The 14,264-nt window shown below is 37.7% G+C and overlaps 1 protein-coding gene across 2 annotated transcripts in view; it reads right to left on the bottom strand.

The window, feature by feature from the left end:
• The window catches only part of taf1c (TATA-box binding protein associated factor, RNA polymerase I subunit C), a 30,563-nt gene that overhangs the window by 6,150 nt on the left and 10,149 nt on the right, over nucleotides 1-14,264 (bottom strand). For both annotated transcript variants that reach the window (XM_079835161.1, XM_079835162.1), the window contains 6 exons: nucleotides 12,780-12,851; nucleotides 10,896-11,031; nucleotides 9,949-10,074; nucleotides 5,690-5,867; nucleotides 4,102-4,239; nucleotides 2,274-3,292 (listed from right to left, as the gene is read on the bottom strand). In XM_079835161.1, the coding sequence (XP_079691287.1) occupies nucleotides 2,274-3,292; nucleotides 4,102-4,239; nucleotides 5,690-5,867; nucleotides 9,949-10,074; nucleotides 10,896-11,031; nucleotides 12,780-12,851 (1,669 nt within the window). The remainder of the gene's footprint in view (nucleotides 1-2,273; nucleotides 3,293-4,101; nucleotides 4,240-5,689; nucleotides 5,868-9,948; nucleotides 10,075-10,895; nucleotides 11,032-12,779; nucleotides 12,852-14,264) is intronic.

Raw genomic sequence — 14,264 nt, 5'->3', positions numbered from 1 at the left:
ATTCCCGGGGCTAAATATCACATAATATTGGGGTCGCTTCATCCCGCGGACATGAAAAAACAGCCCGCAGCAAAACCACAGACTTGGCAACACTGCCGCTGCCTCACTAGTGTTGCTGAGAGAGATGAGACGTATACAGTGACGTATACGTAAGACATGGCTCTGTTGTGGCTCTAAGCAGGTGGAAAAGCAAACCGGTTCTTAGAAGGCTCCTCAGTCGAACCAACTATGAACTAGGACTAGCTCTGGCTCTGAATTAGCTCTAGCACTGCCTTGGTGGAAAAGGGGTATTTGATGCTTCAAAAAGTTCATAAAGAGATCGTAAAACTAATCCATATGAATTGAGCGGTTTAGTCCAAAACTTTCTAAAGAGACACGATCACTTTATATGATGAACAGATGGAATTTAGCCTTTGACTCGCATATAAACATTCATCAACTCACACATCAGTTGAGGTAAAAAAGAATGTTTGCTTGACGTGCAAGAACCAACGAGTTTCAATCTTGTGTTACACAACACGTTTGAGCTTCCACAAGAACCAATAAGGTTTGTTCTTGCGCATCAAGCAGGTCCGGCTGAGTTTCTGTTCATGTTCACAGATTAATGTTTATGTGAATAAAAGTTCATCATATAAATAGGGCTGGGCGATATGGCCTAAAAAAAGAATAACAGATTTTTTTTCACAAAAAAATCCAATTTACGATTTAAATCGATTTTTTCCCTCCTACTTAAAATCAATCTGCAGATAAAGAAATTGTTCAAAACAAGTTATAACTTTATATTGTTTAAAAATATTTGCGGCTTGGTAGCACATACCTGGGGTCCAAAACTTTCAGCATGTGAATAAACCTTGACTATTCCACGGTGTATATATAGGCACCATATGTTTTGCAGTATACAATACATATCAAAGGTTTATGAATTGATATGCAGATAAAACAAAATTTTATTACTTTATTAACAAAAGTAATGTGCAAAAAAATCTAGTCTGCTCTTACTAAATATAGGTTACCATTGTTCTTTTATAGTCTCACACTGAACTGACCAAAAGCTTCAGTGATTATTAAAGGAATTGTATATATAAAAAAAAATATATATATATAAAAAAAAAAACATTCGCCTATTTCTTCCACAATACCCTTTTGGTTTTACAAATCATCACATTAAAAATTACATTAAAATTGGAAAATATTTGGAGCTTTGAAGTGCTGGGAAAAAGTGTGAAGCTCCTGAAAACCCTTAAGTGCTTGAATTTTAATCTCTAAAGGTTTCACGAACCCTGAGATGAATAATGACAACATCAAATCCATTAAATCCATGTGCCCCTGATCCTCGCTCATGTTGTCTGGTTTCCACATCAGCTGTGTTTGATCTTATATCTGTGGTTTATAACATAATACTGTGCCGAACGCTTCCACTAGATCTCACAGTAGCGATGTTATTAATTCTGTGGTGAATTCAAACGCTCTCACTGGATCTCCCAGCGCTGTGTAGTAATGGTGTCACGAGATTGGCCCGTGTGACACTCAGTGTGAGCTTCCGCTGCGCTGTCTATTATTGCTCCGAGCTGAAAAACGTCCACGCAGCTCAAACGAGTAGCGCGGTTCCGTTCAGACTTAAAACACACTTTGCAGCGGGGTATTGTTTGTTCTGCGACTGACCGAACCAATTACGAATGACACTATGTTATAAGATGACACTGTCCTTGTTGTTTGTGTATCTCTATGGCAAATGCACGGGGCGCAGGCTGAGCCCATTCGGAACTACGGGAGGCCAGAGGGGAGCGTCAGCGAATGTTAAAGGGAAAACTGATTTTTATTCAAACAAATCAACGTAAACTACACATTCGAGTCAATTGATAAAATCGATTTATCGCCCAGCCCTACATATAAAGCGTCTCACAGATACCATTAAAAAGAGCTTCATTTGTGTTCTGAAGATGAAGAAAATCTTACAGGTTTGGGGGGCGAGTAAATGATAATTTAATAATTATTTCATAGTTGTGTGAACCATCCCTTTAATTCACAATCACAAATGTACTCATGTGCCATTTTATATTAAGATGTAATTAATGAACATGTCTTGGTATTATGTCTTGTTTTCACTTATTCATGAAAATGGCACAACAGATGATTTCAATTAAACAAGCCAAATGTATTAGACAGCGGTTCCATTTAACAAGGTTAAAAGTAATACAATTACCGGTGTCAGCCACAATGATTGGCAAGTTATTGGTTATCAACTCTGAAATTCCATAACAGTGAATCCTTACCTGAAGAGAAGACTGAGATTTTGACGGAGATGTCAAAAGGTCTTGATCATGCCTTCTCGGAGGAGAACGTAGAGGAGATCTGAAAGGTTCTTCCACAGTCGATTGATCATTTAAAAACCGTCTCAGTATGATGCGGCTCTTTTTGTGCAACTCCGATCTGGACCTCCATTCCGCCATGTCCGTGGCTTGAGATTTTTCCGAAGTCTCATCATTAGAATCCAGAACCTGGCTCCCCGCCGATGGCAAATCCAAGACACTTTCTTGGTAACTTACAGACGAGGTGAAGCTTCCAGCAAGCGATGTGCGATGCCGAGCTCTGGCCTGCTTCGCCTTATGACGCCTTCTACGGAGCGCAGCAATTTTCTGGGCCCGGTTCAAGCCCAGCTTCTCCTCCCACCACTGTTTCCAATTGCCCTCCCACGACGCAGCCAAACGCTGGCTCACATCGTCGTCCCATTCTTCGGGATCTACAGGATTGGGAACTGGTGTCACGTCCAGGTGAGGCAGGTACGTGACCCTATGCGAGAGCGACTCTTTCTTCCTCATAACCGCTTGAAGGTCTTTCCTCAATTTCGTCACACTATCTGCCACAAGTTTATACTTCTTTTTGCCTTTTAAGCCCTTTAAATCATCGGTTCTTATCCGTCGAAAACGAGAGTGTCGTTTTTTCCCTGAAGCCTTTTTAAAAATGGGCTTGAACCATTCGTTCCAGGCAACTTGGAGATCAGGATCCTGGCTTGGGTTGGGTGGTCTGGTACAGCAAGTTGTGTTATTCCCAATAGAACAGCTTAATGGGTCTTTGCTGGTATCCGAAGCATTTAAGTGATCTTCGTCAACATTGTTGACTACTTCCAAATGTCCATTTTCTACAGTATGTTCCACACTGACAGCTTGTTCTGGGACATCCTCGTTGGTCGTGGTCTGGTCTGCATGCAGTTTCAACGTTTGGAAAAAGATGTCTCCAGCATCTGAGAGCTGGAAAACGGACACGTACTCCTTATTCCGTACAACAGAAAAACCTGAGGAATAAATTGAAAGCACCACATGAGTACAGTAGTCTGATAATCATTGCACCAAATAAGAGTAGGGCTGAAAGTATAGATTAGTGAGAGATTCAAATCTCAAAAGCTTTGATTTAATTAAATATATGCTCAACACTGTTCATTTACAAATGTGAGCAGCTCATGATACAGTGATTTCAGTGTCTCAAAGCAGCTCGGATCGCATTAAATCCTGTTCTTTTCTTCCACTTTTGACTGTGATTATCACCTCACCACTCCAAACCAACTTAAAAGAGGCTATCATATGACAAAACAGCTAGAATTATTAATGTAGTGTTATCACAGATTTGCTTGAGATGGAGCAAGAAAGCTTAGCTATCCCACTTTACCCAATGTCCAATTTGGTGCACTATGGATTACCCCAGTGGCTCTCAAGCGCCTCACAACCTCAGCTTCTTGTACGTCTTCTTGCTGGAACATGGCACGGGAGCGGCGCCTTCACAATATCAACTTGTGATTCAGTCCACTGAAGCAGTGCTTTTCTATAGCGAGGAACTTCTATGCTGGGCTTGTTCAGTCAATGGTCTAAAGAACGATTCAGTGGAATTGCAGTTCGGTGCCGCTTCATAAAAGCAGAGCGTCAACCTCTATTCATGCACTTGTTTCTTTCTTTTTTTCCCCCCTGCTGATCCCCCCCGCAGTACCTGTGCTCCCCACCTTTGACCTTTGATCAAATTAAGATCACATACTTCATGCTAGTCAAAAAATACCATCTATTACCTTCAATCTGGTTTTAGTTGATAAAATGGTTGTGAAAGTGTCCTGACCTGTAACGGGTACATTCAGTCTCTCCTGAGCGAGGTGTTGCTTGTGGGGTAGCTGAAGGTCTAGGTGGCTCAGACTCTCTTTAGGACTAAAAAGCCTCTGAATGGGTCCCTGAGCCTGACAGGCATGCTCCCTCCCACCTAAGTGACAAAATAAAGATGCAGTCATTTATTCAGTTGTTTAGTAAAGTGTTTTTATTCAAATTGTCATACAGTACACTTATTACAGGAAAAACGCTCCAGGAGAAGCTCAAAACCTTTTTGGGTTGCATGCAGATCTACATTTTGACAGTTCACACTGGACACACTAGCTGTGTTTCTATTTGTGTGCACATTTTGGGATATCACTTAAACGCTTGATGGAAACGGCATCAATTCTGAAAATGTGCATACAACAAACGTATGAGCTCAATTGAAGCGGATAACTTTTATCCGATGAGAAGACGTGCAGATAAACTAAGATGGAAACACATTTACTGTGTGAATCCCTTCTGCAAAAAAAACAATTGGTTTGATTTCAACTGTTGGTTTGGTCATTCTGAAATGCCTGAGCCAGTCATCAAAATGGTTGGGTATAATGCCCTCCCAGAACTCACAATTACGTTCTCAAACACTATGCATCCTCCTCCAAAAAATATAACTTGACAACATTTATTAAGTTTCATCTGTATGCTCTGACTGAGCCCTAAAGGCCTGTTCCCACCAAGGACGATAACTAAAAATAACAAAGATAAGAGTTCTAAAAATCGGTCTTATTAAAGAATAGCCTATAAGTGCAGAGAGAAACGATATCTTTGGAATCACCTTCAGAATGTTTTTTTTCCAGCTGATGAACAATAAAAACATTGACAGCCAATCAGAATCCATCCTGCTGTAACGAGCTCGAGCATTTAAAAATGGCAGACAAGCACGAGCTTAGAATAAACAGAACGATAGCATCCTCTGGTGTGGACGCTAATAGTTATCTTTATTGTTATCGTTCTTGGTGTGAATTGAATGGGCCTGAAGTAATTTCTTATGTAGGAAAAAAGCAATTGGAAAACAATTGCAGCAGCTTCCCCTATTATCAAGGATATGTTGCACCAATTTCCCAGGAAGTGACGATTTTGTTCTCTTGAACACGGGATAGAATCTGTGCTTTTTTTTGCAAATGTTTTAAGTGATATTCCAATTTTGCGCACAAGTTAAATTCGCAACTTTAGATGGAAACATAGCTACTGATGCATTCAAAAACAGCGAAACACAGTGAAACTGCAGAGAACGCAGCGCCTCGAGAAGGGATTTTAAACGTTTTCACAAGGTGCTGAAGAAGCATGTTCAAAAAGAAAACCATAGTGGAAGCCAAAAATGCCTTCTGTGTGAACCGGCTCTAATGCATATAAAAAAATAAATAAATTAAAAATTAAAAAAGTGCCCTGACCAATAAGATTCAACTACCCGCAATACATGCTTTCCATTATCATAATTGTCTTCCTATACCTCAACTGGTGGCACATTACCAGATAAAATAAACTGATAAAACTCATAACTTAAATAATGCACAGCAATTAGTAAACAAACAGAAACGGTTACTGATACACAAACCCCTCACCTGTGTACTGCAGTAGCATGACTTCCTGTGACCTCTGAGTACCAAGCAGCAATTTGGAGGTTTGGCTTGGGGTCTGTGCTGGCAGACCGCAGGCAAATATAGGCGGAGACTCCATCATATGGTTCCATTTCAGCATGGGAACACTGGGAACGCGCTCATCCATGATGTACGTGGAAAACTGCAGACGCAGAAACAGGAAATGCTTTATTTCTCTTACACTGCACAGTGAGGGCATCAAATAACAGGAGAATCTGTTATGGGTCTTTAAATATACATTACCACTCAAAAGTTTTTTTTTTTTTTTAAAGGAATTAACATTTCAGCAAGGACGCATTCAATTAATAAAAGTGACAGTAAAGCCATGTATAATGTTATAAAATATTTCTATTTCAATTAAATATTAATGAGCACAACTGTTTTAAACATTGATTATGATAAGAAATGTTCTTGAGCAGAACATCATATTAGAGTGATTTCTGAAGGATCATGTTACACTGAAGCTTGGAGTAATGATGCTGAAAATTCAGCTTTGATCACAGGAAATTACATTTTACAATATATTCCAATAGAAAACAGTTCATTTAAATAGTAATAATATTACACAATATTTCTGTAAATTTTTTGTTGTATTTTTGATCAAATAAATGCAGCCTTGGTGAGCATAAGAGACTTGTTTTTAAAACTCAAAAAAAGAAAATCTTACAGACTGCAAACATTTGAACAGTAATGAATAAATAGCATTCCACAATACTTCATTATTACTAGGGCTGTAATCTCCCAGTCGATTAGTTGTTTATTAGTCGATACGTTCTGGCTCGACAAAAATTCAGATTCGTCGATTTTTTTGCCGCGTTCATTTCATCAGGTGGAAAGCACTAATTGCTAATGGGGATGTTTTCAGAGCACCCGTTTCACAGGTAACAGTCTGTCCTCAGAACATCCCCTTGTTTTCACTTATTTTGGATTAGCCCAACCCACTGGAGAAGAGAAACAGTGAAGTAAAGTTAGGCTACTTTGCTGTATATCATTTATTTAATTGAGAGTGTTTTCCTAGTCAGTCCTCTTCTACCATGTCAACAAAGACATCAACAGTGTGGCAGCATTTTTTAAAAATAGAAATTGGGAAAAAAGTCGAATGCAAATTTTGCAAGCAACAGTTTGCATATCACAGCTCGACGACAAACATGTCATATCATCTAAAAACGGTAAGATAACTTGGACGTGCCTTTTGTGTTTAAGAGTAAAAGCTTTAAGTTAATAGTCTATTCGTGTATGTTCGAGCTGCACAGTGGCTGAAATGATAGTGTCTGTCAGTTATTATAATACATTTGACAAAAACAATTGTCTAAATTATATTGCATATTCCTCAAAAGTTCTTGTGATGATATCACTAGTTGACAACATAGTACTATATTTTCGGAAATCATAGGCTATGATATTGCGCTGATGCACGCGATGCAAAGCTGTCAGAGCCGATACACTCGTGTGTCAGACTCATTTCAGTGCAAAATAATCAGCTCAAAAACGATTTAATATACTGCAAATAGCCTACTAGTTTATGTTTATTTATAATTCATTTAGGCAGACAATAAGGCTACCAAGTACTGCGCAGCTAATTAATTTAACGTTTTTTTCCTAGCATCATTTGTAGTCGAAAATTTCAGAACTTCAGTCGACCAAGATTTTCTTTGGTTGATTACTTCCCTAATTATTACTAAATGTGACCCGTGCCGGCAAAATGAGTCGCAATGATCAAATTGTCAAAAAATTCTAAAGTTATTTTCACATTCTCTATTAAAAACTAGAGCCCGACCGATATATCGGCGGGCCGATATTATCGGCCGATATTAGGCTTTTTCCAAACTATCGGTATCGGCATTTATGATGGCCGATAAATTAATATTTTTTTAAAAATAAAAAAACCGGACGAAACACCTCTCAAACACATTGAGTGTTGGCGTTTCATAGTTTGTCCACCAGAGGGCACTCTACAACGTGCCGGCTGGCAACACCACCAGCTGATCCAGCAGAGTCATGCTGAGCTTCAGCGCTCTGAGCGCTGCATTCACAACACAGATCATCCGCGAAATGCATGTAAGTTGGCAACGAGACATACATTGCTTGAATTGAATAACAGTTAAAAGAACATCCCCATCAGTTTTCTTAACTCAAATAACATGACACAATTTGTAACTGCCAAGTCCAGTTTTGCTGTTACATGTAAGCCAAGAGAGCTGGTAATTACGCTAGGTTACAGTTGACTGACTTATTTTACCTCGGACAATGTGACTGAATAAGATGTATTTCTTTAATAGTCTGACAGTTTGACATCATGAGACGTATCATCTCTCCCCTGCCCGTTATTTTGAAAAAGTATACATATTTCTAAATTATAACTTATCATAGACGCTAACCACAAAGCTAGCTAATGCCATGGCTATCAGTGGGAGACCGCTAACATTAATGCGCCTTGAAAAACACAACAAACTTATTCTGCCTGAATAAAGTAATGATTACTGTATTTATAACTAGTATATTTGTAGTTCCAGTCTCTGCATTGTAAATCGTAAGTTAGGCTCGTGAAGAGTGAACGAAAGTGCGTGACTTCGTTCAGACGCCGCATTAACGAGTCAAATAATGGATTACACGAGTCATCATCAGTAACGTTAGTAGATTTTAGAAGGCAGGCAGCAAATGATGATTGAAAATGGTTTGTGGTAGCTTGATGGATAGAATTAAAAGTGCATGTAAAGGGATAAGCAAGTTGACATTGTAATTATAAGGTGGCTCATATTTATACTGTATATAGTTTATGTTTTGCTGTTGTTGTTATTTATCAGAACTTCTAGAACTTAACTGAATATTTTTTTTTCCAGTCTTGCTAAAAGTTATATTTATAAAGCTTACCACATCTATTAATACTGGTAACTTTGATTTTTTGTTTTTGTTAGCCCAAACGACTTTAAGTTTCATATCTTAAGTTTGTATTTTTATACATTTTATTTATCAGAACTTTAATATATTTTATGTTCCTCTGTTCTGTTGTGACAATAAAACAAACAAGTTTATTTTTAAACTGCATTATCATATTATTTTAGAGAGGCTGAGGGATCATGAATAATTACAAATAACTAATGTATAAGGGAAATCTTTTTGTGTTTTTTTTACGCGTTTCTGTTATTTTATATATATCGGCTGATATATCGGAATATCGGATTTTTAAGTGACCAAATATTTGTATCGGTATCGGCCTTAAAAATCCTTTATCGGTCGGGCTCTATTAAAAACCCTTCAAAATGACTGAGCTACACCTGTTTTAAGTCAATATAGTCAGCAAAGTCAGTTCCAAAACAATATCACTTAGCAACCATACCTTAAAATCTCTCGTAACACCAAATTTGATACACACAAAGTCAAAACCAAATATCTATTAAGAAAAATATATTCAACTTTTTTTTCCCAGTGGTACCACAATTGTTTGATTTACATTCATGAGACCGACCGCCTATGTATTAAGACCTACTGTACCACACGGATCTAATATAACAACACATCAATTGTTTTTCCACAACAGTTAACCAAACATTCACATAAGACACAACAGATAATGTTTGCCTGAATACTTGCCAAGACAGATATTTTGAAGTACTGTAATTCTGTGTATATCGGGATTGCAGAGGCGTCATTATGCGCACGCTTCGGATCGGTCAGTCAGCGTGAGTAAGAACGTTTTCATGGACAAAGGAAAGATACTTCTCCCAGAAAACGTACAAATAAAGACACCTTTAGATGTTTAATTGCTATTTGGAGCATTGGGATCGCTAATCGAGGGCTTAATGAACCTCAAAATTGCCTGTCGCTTGAAATTATCCTGTGCACATTCCGACTCCTTTTGCCAGCACGGGTCACATATTTATATACTTTTGTATTCGTGTACACCAAGGTAGTTCAAAGAATACCACATTACTACCGTGGTACTGGCAAGTTACTTTTGGTAATGTCAAGATTGTGGTTATTAAACACATTCGATAAGGAAATGCTCCACAACATTAATGATCATTAGTTCCTGTAAAGATTTTTTTTTTAAAGTTCAAACAGGTGTGTGTAGAATCAATGCCATTCCCAAGATATTTGATACAGATCATCATTCAAGGAAGTTCTGGAGAATCTCAGTGAAAAACACAAGGTGGAACACACCCCTCTGCACTTATATCTGATGCAAACACTCATCTTGAATCACGATATATGCCAGTGTTTACCTGGGTGTTAACAAGGTGGTGATTGGCGTGGCTTTTACCCAGGTACTTGGCTAGAATCACTCGCTCTCCCGACACACAAGCTGGTGTCTTTCCAATCCGGAACAATGTGTGAGAACAATCATCACTCTGCATAGAGGAAGTGACAAAGATTAATAATAAATCGAGAGCCACCTAAAAACGCAGAGGAATAAAGAGAAGGCTAACAAAAGAGCGAACATAATAGGGCTGGGTCACATGGTGAAAAACAGCATCGCAATATTAATTTACCATCAATAGAGAAGGAAATGTTTTCCACATATGTGTTAGACCTTGCAAATGGATGTAAAACGTGTTTGTTCACAATTCATCTCCACAGAGTAAACTACCTTTTAACTTACAGCCCCATGAAATCCCCTAAATTCTGTATTTTCCATTTTATTTTTCCAATATCTTGGTTTGTATGATAGATAGATAAATAAATACATAAATAAATATCTAATTTCTTTAAGATTTTTTTTTAGAATACAATATTAATATATATTTCTGCTAAAGTCAAATCGGACTTATTTTGACAGTTTATTCAGTTTCAGCATGTATTTCATGGTAGTTTTTCCTCAAATGAAATGGTAAAAAGCTTGTGAATTGACTCAGCGTTCATGTGTTCATATACTGAGCAGAAGTGAAATGCAGAAAAGGAGAGAACAAGAATTTATTTTAAATGCAAGTTCCATGTCTTTAGCTGTATTTTATCTCTGTAACATCCTCCAATTTTGATTATATGAAGTATTCATGAAGTATATGATATAATGAAGTATTTGCATGATGCTGCTTCTACTCTGGTAGGGTGTTGCTGTATTGGTGGTTTGGCTATTAAAACTTGAAAAACAATGCACTCTGATAAGGTACTAAATGTTTATGGAGGACATAATTTTGGCCAATAATAATACACCTAAGAAGCACCACTTTACCCGTATGTCTGTAAGCTCCACCCCCGTTCTGTCAGCATAGACCATCACTCTCGGATGACAGGAGAACTCACACCATCGCCATGGCGACTTGGCATTGAAGTACAGGTTGGAACTCTCCTGACGGAACTTCTGCAATCTGAAAGAGAACAGAATGTCTCAAAACTCTGGACTGGTTACATCATCGACACACTGCATCATTGTGGTACGGGGTTGCATCAGCTCACTGCACAAAGACTCATTAACTCACAAACTAGAGGTTTTGCTGCAGAACCCAGTTTGATTGATCATAAACGTCGGGTCAACAGTTCTCTGAATTTGTTTGTGGATGTCCAGCAAGGAACCATGCTGAAGCATTCATTTGTGGTTTTGTCAATGCAATCCGGAAATTAGATTTTATGCATTACATACATTTTGTTGTAATAAACAGCCTCATTTCACAAATGCACCGCACTTCACAGGGTCACAGATTAAGATATTAAATGAAATCTGAGAGCTCTGTCCCTCCATTGACAGCTACACAACTACCAATGAGGTTCTACGCAGCACATTTGAGCTTTAGGAAGAACCAATGAGGTTCATTCTCGTGTTACGCAGCACGTTTGAGCTTCAGCAAGAACCAATGAGGTTAATTCTCATGTTAAGCAGCACCTTTGAGCTTCAGCAAGAACCAATGAGGTTCATTCTCGTGTTAAGCAGCACCTTTGAGCTTCAGCAAGAACCAATGAGGTTCATTCTCGTGTTAAGCAGCACCTTTGAGCTTCAGCAAGAACCAATGAGGTTCATTCTCGTGTTAAGCAGCACCTTTGAGCTTCAGCAAGAACCAATGAGGTTCATTCTCGTGTTACGCAGCACGTTTGAGCTTCAGCAAGAACCAATGAGGTTAATTCTCATGTTAAGCAGCACCTTTGAGCTTCAGCAAGAACCAATGAGGTTCATTCTCGTGTTAAGCAGCACCTTTGAGCTTCAGCAAGAACCAATGAGGTTCATTCTCGTGTTAAGCAGCACCTTTGAGCTTCAGCAAGAACCAATGAGGTTAATTATTGTGTTAAGCAGCCCGTTTGAGCTTCAGCAAGAACCAATGAGGTTCATTCTCGTGTTACGCAGCACGTTTGAGCTTCAACAAGAACCATTATCATGTCTCATGTAGTCGCTTAATCAGTTTCAACCACAGAAAAACGTCAATAAAACAGCTTGTAAATGATGTAATGTTACATTTACCTCAGGAAAGTCATTCAATGTCCAAAAACTCAGTCAGCTAGAAAAATTAACTCTCTAGAGAGAAGTGTTCTGGCCGTTCATTCACATGTCAACAGCATTTTGGGGGCTTGAAAATGCAAACTTTTGAAAACAGGTTTCAAAGTGCAAGGTTTTGAAAGTGACGCCTTCGTCTCCATTTAAACAACAACATGAATGTTTTCGCGAGCTGTTTCGTGACAGAGATATCTCCAGCTACTGGCCTGGCATGCACAGCCTGTTTAATAATTTTTGCACATCCGTGTGAACAGGGACCATTTTGACATCGTTGTCGTGTAAACACAGCCTTAATTTTGTTCTGGAGTCTGAAAACCACACTCTGCTGCCACACTTGAGTGCACTCGCCACCAACTGGACATGGGTGGGAATTACAGTTAAAAGTTACAATAGATCACCCTCAGTGTAATCTGTCAAAATGGACAGCCTTCAGATTTTTCAATCATGGCTAAAAAAAATTCAGTCAATGATGGAAAAGCTTCGGTTAACATTTGGAGCTTGGGTGCAGCTCAAAGTCAGCTAAAGAACAATTTGTAATGGAAGCTGATATGATGTTGGAGTCTCGTACACTGAGCTCTAAGCACAAGATAGCACAGTCTGTGAAGCACACACTGTTCTTAAACATACACATACCCTTTTTGCACAGTCCAAAGATATGCTGCTCCCTGCTCATTGACCACCAAAAGCTCATTTGGGAGGTGTGGACTGTGAAAGACAAAAGAGAAAAAACATTAATAAGACATACGTTTTTTTACTCAAGTTATAGGTTTAGCCACAGTTACAAAGGATAAAACATATCATGCAAATCCAGGAAAATATCCTAAACCCTGCGTTCTTAAGAAATCTAGAAAGACAAATGCATTTAGGTATACGTTTCAATTAGTGATGCACCGATCATGATTTTACATGGCCGATACCGATTTTTTTCAAGAAAACTGTCCGATTCCGATACCGATTTCCGATTTTTTTTTTTTTTTTAACACAATAAAAGAATGAAAGTATACATGAACAAGATGTTTATTTGGTATTTAACAGGCTAAATTGGCTTTTGGCTAATGAAAACAAGTCCGCAATCTGAAATTAACAAGAAATTTAATTGGAAATTAAAGGCTGAAAGGTGAAATTAAAGGCAACAACTGCATATTCTGCAATCCAAACAAAGATGTTACTTAAATCAGCATTTGTTTTTAAATTCAGTGTAAAGAAAAAAAGTCTTTACCAGTGAAATTAAATAAAACCAAAGTATATAATTGTTCCAAAATGTTAAATCAATGCTACAGCTGGTGCTTTTTAAATCGAATTAAGTCAATGTAATTAAGGTAAAATAAAAGGTAACACTTTAGAATAATGGTCATTTGTTAACATTAGTTAATGTATTAACTAACATGAACTAACCATGAGCAGTACATTTGTTACTGTATTTGTTCATCTTTTTTAAGCTAGTTAATATAAATACAGCTGTTCATGGTTTGTTCATGTTAGTTCACAGTGCATTAACTAATGTTAACGAGATTTTAATAATGCATTAGTAAATGTTGAAATTAACATTAACAAAATTAATAAACGCTTTATAAGTGCAGTTCATTATTAGTTAATGTTAACTAATTTAGTTAACCAATATTAACTAATGACCATTATTCTAAAGTGTTACCAAATAAAAGTGATCATCCTATAGCAGGGTTTTTCCTGGGTCAAAAATGGTCTTCGGTGGTTTCTGACAGACATTGTCATCCACACACACAGTAAAGAACTCTACCTACGTGATCTGTGAGTGCAACACTGACAATACATGTAAAATAAATGCAAAGAAACTTTTGTAATTTTTGCTTATCTTATTTTGACATCTGATATTATGTATGATCTCTACCTTGATGTTTGTTTCTTTTGATCCTCATTTTTTACACTATTTAATGATAATTGTTTTGGTATAATCATATCAATATTAAAAAGTAGCATAAATTAATAAATAGCCTAATTTTCTACCATATACAATTTAGTAAAATTATCAGCTAGCTAACAACTTTGTTCTGGTCTCACCTAACTCCAGTCTACACTAAATTATATTTCACTACACATTGTCAACATAAATAAGCTGAATGACTGTGGATAATTAAATTA

This window comes from Gobio gobio, assembly GCF_949357685.1.
Source record: "Gobio gobio genome assembly, chromosome: 14".
Classification (NCBI taxonomy): domain Eukaryota; kingdom Metazoa; phylum Chordata; class Actinopteri; order Cypriniformes; family Gobionidae; genus Gobio; species Gobio gobio.
This window is presented reverse-complemented; position numbering and strand designations above follow the sequence as displayed.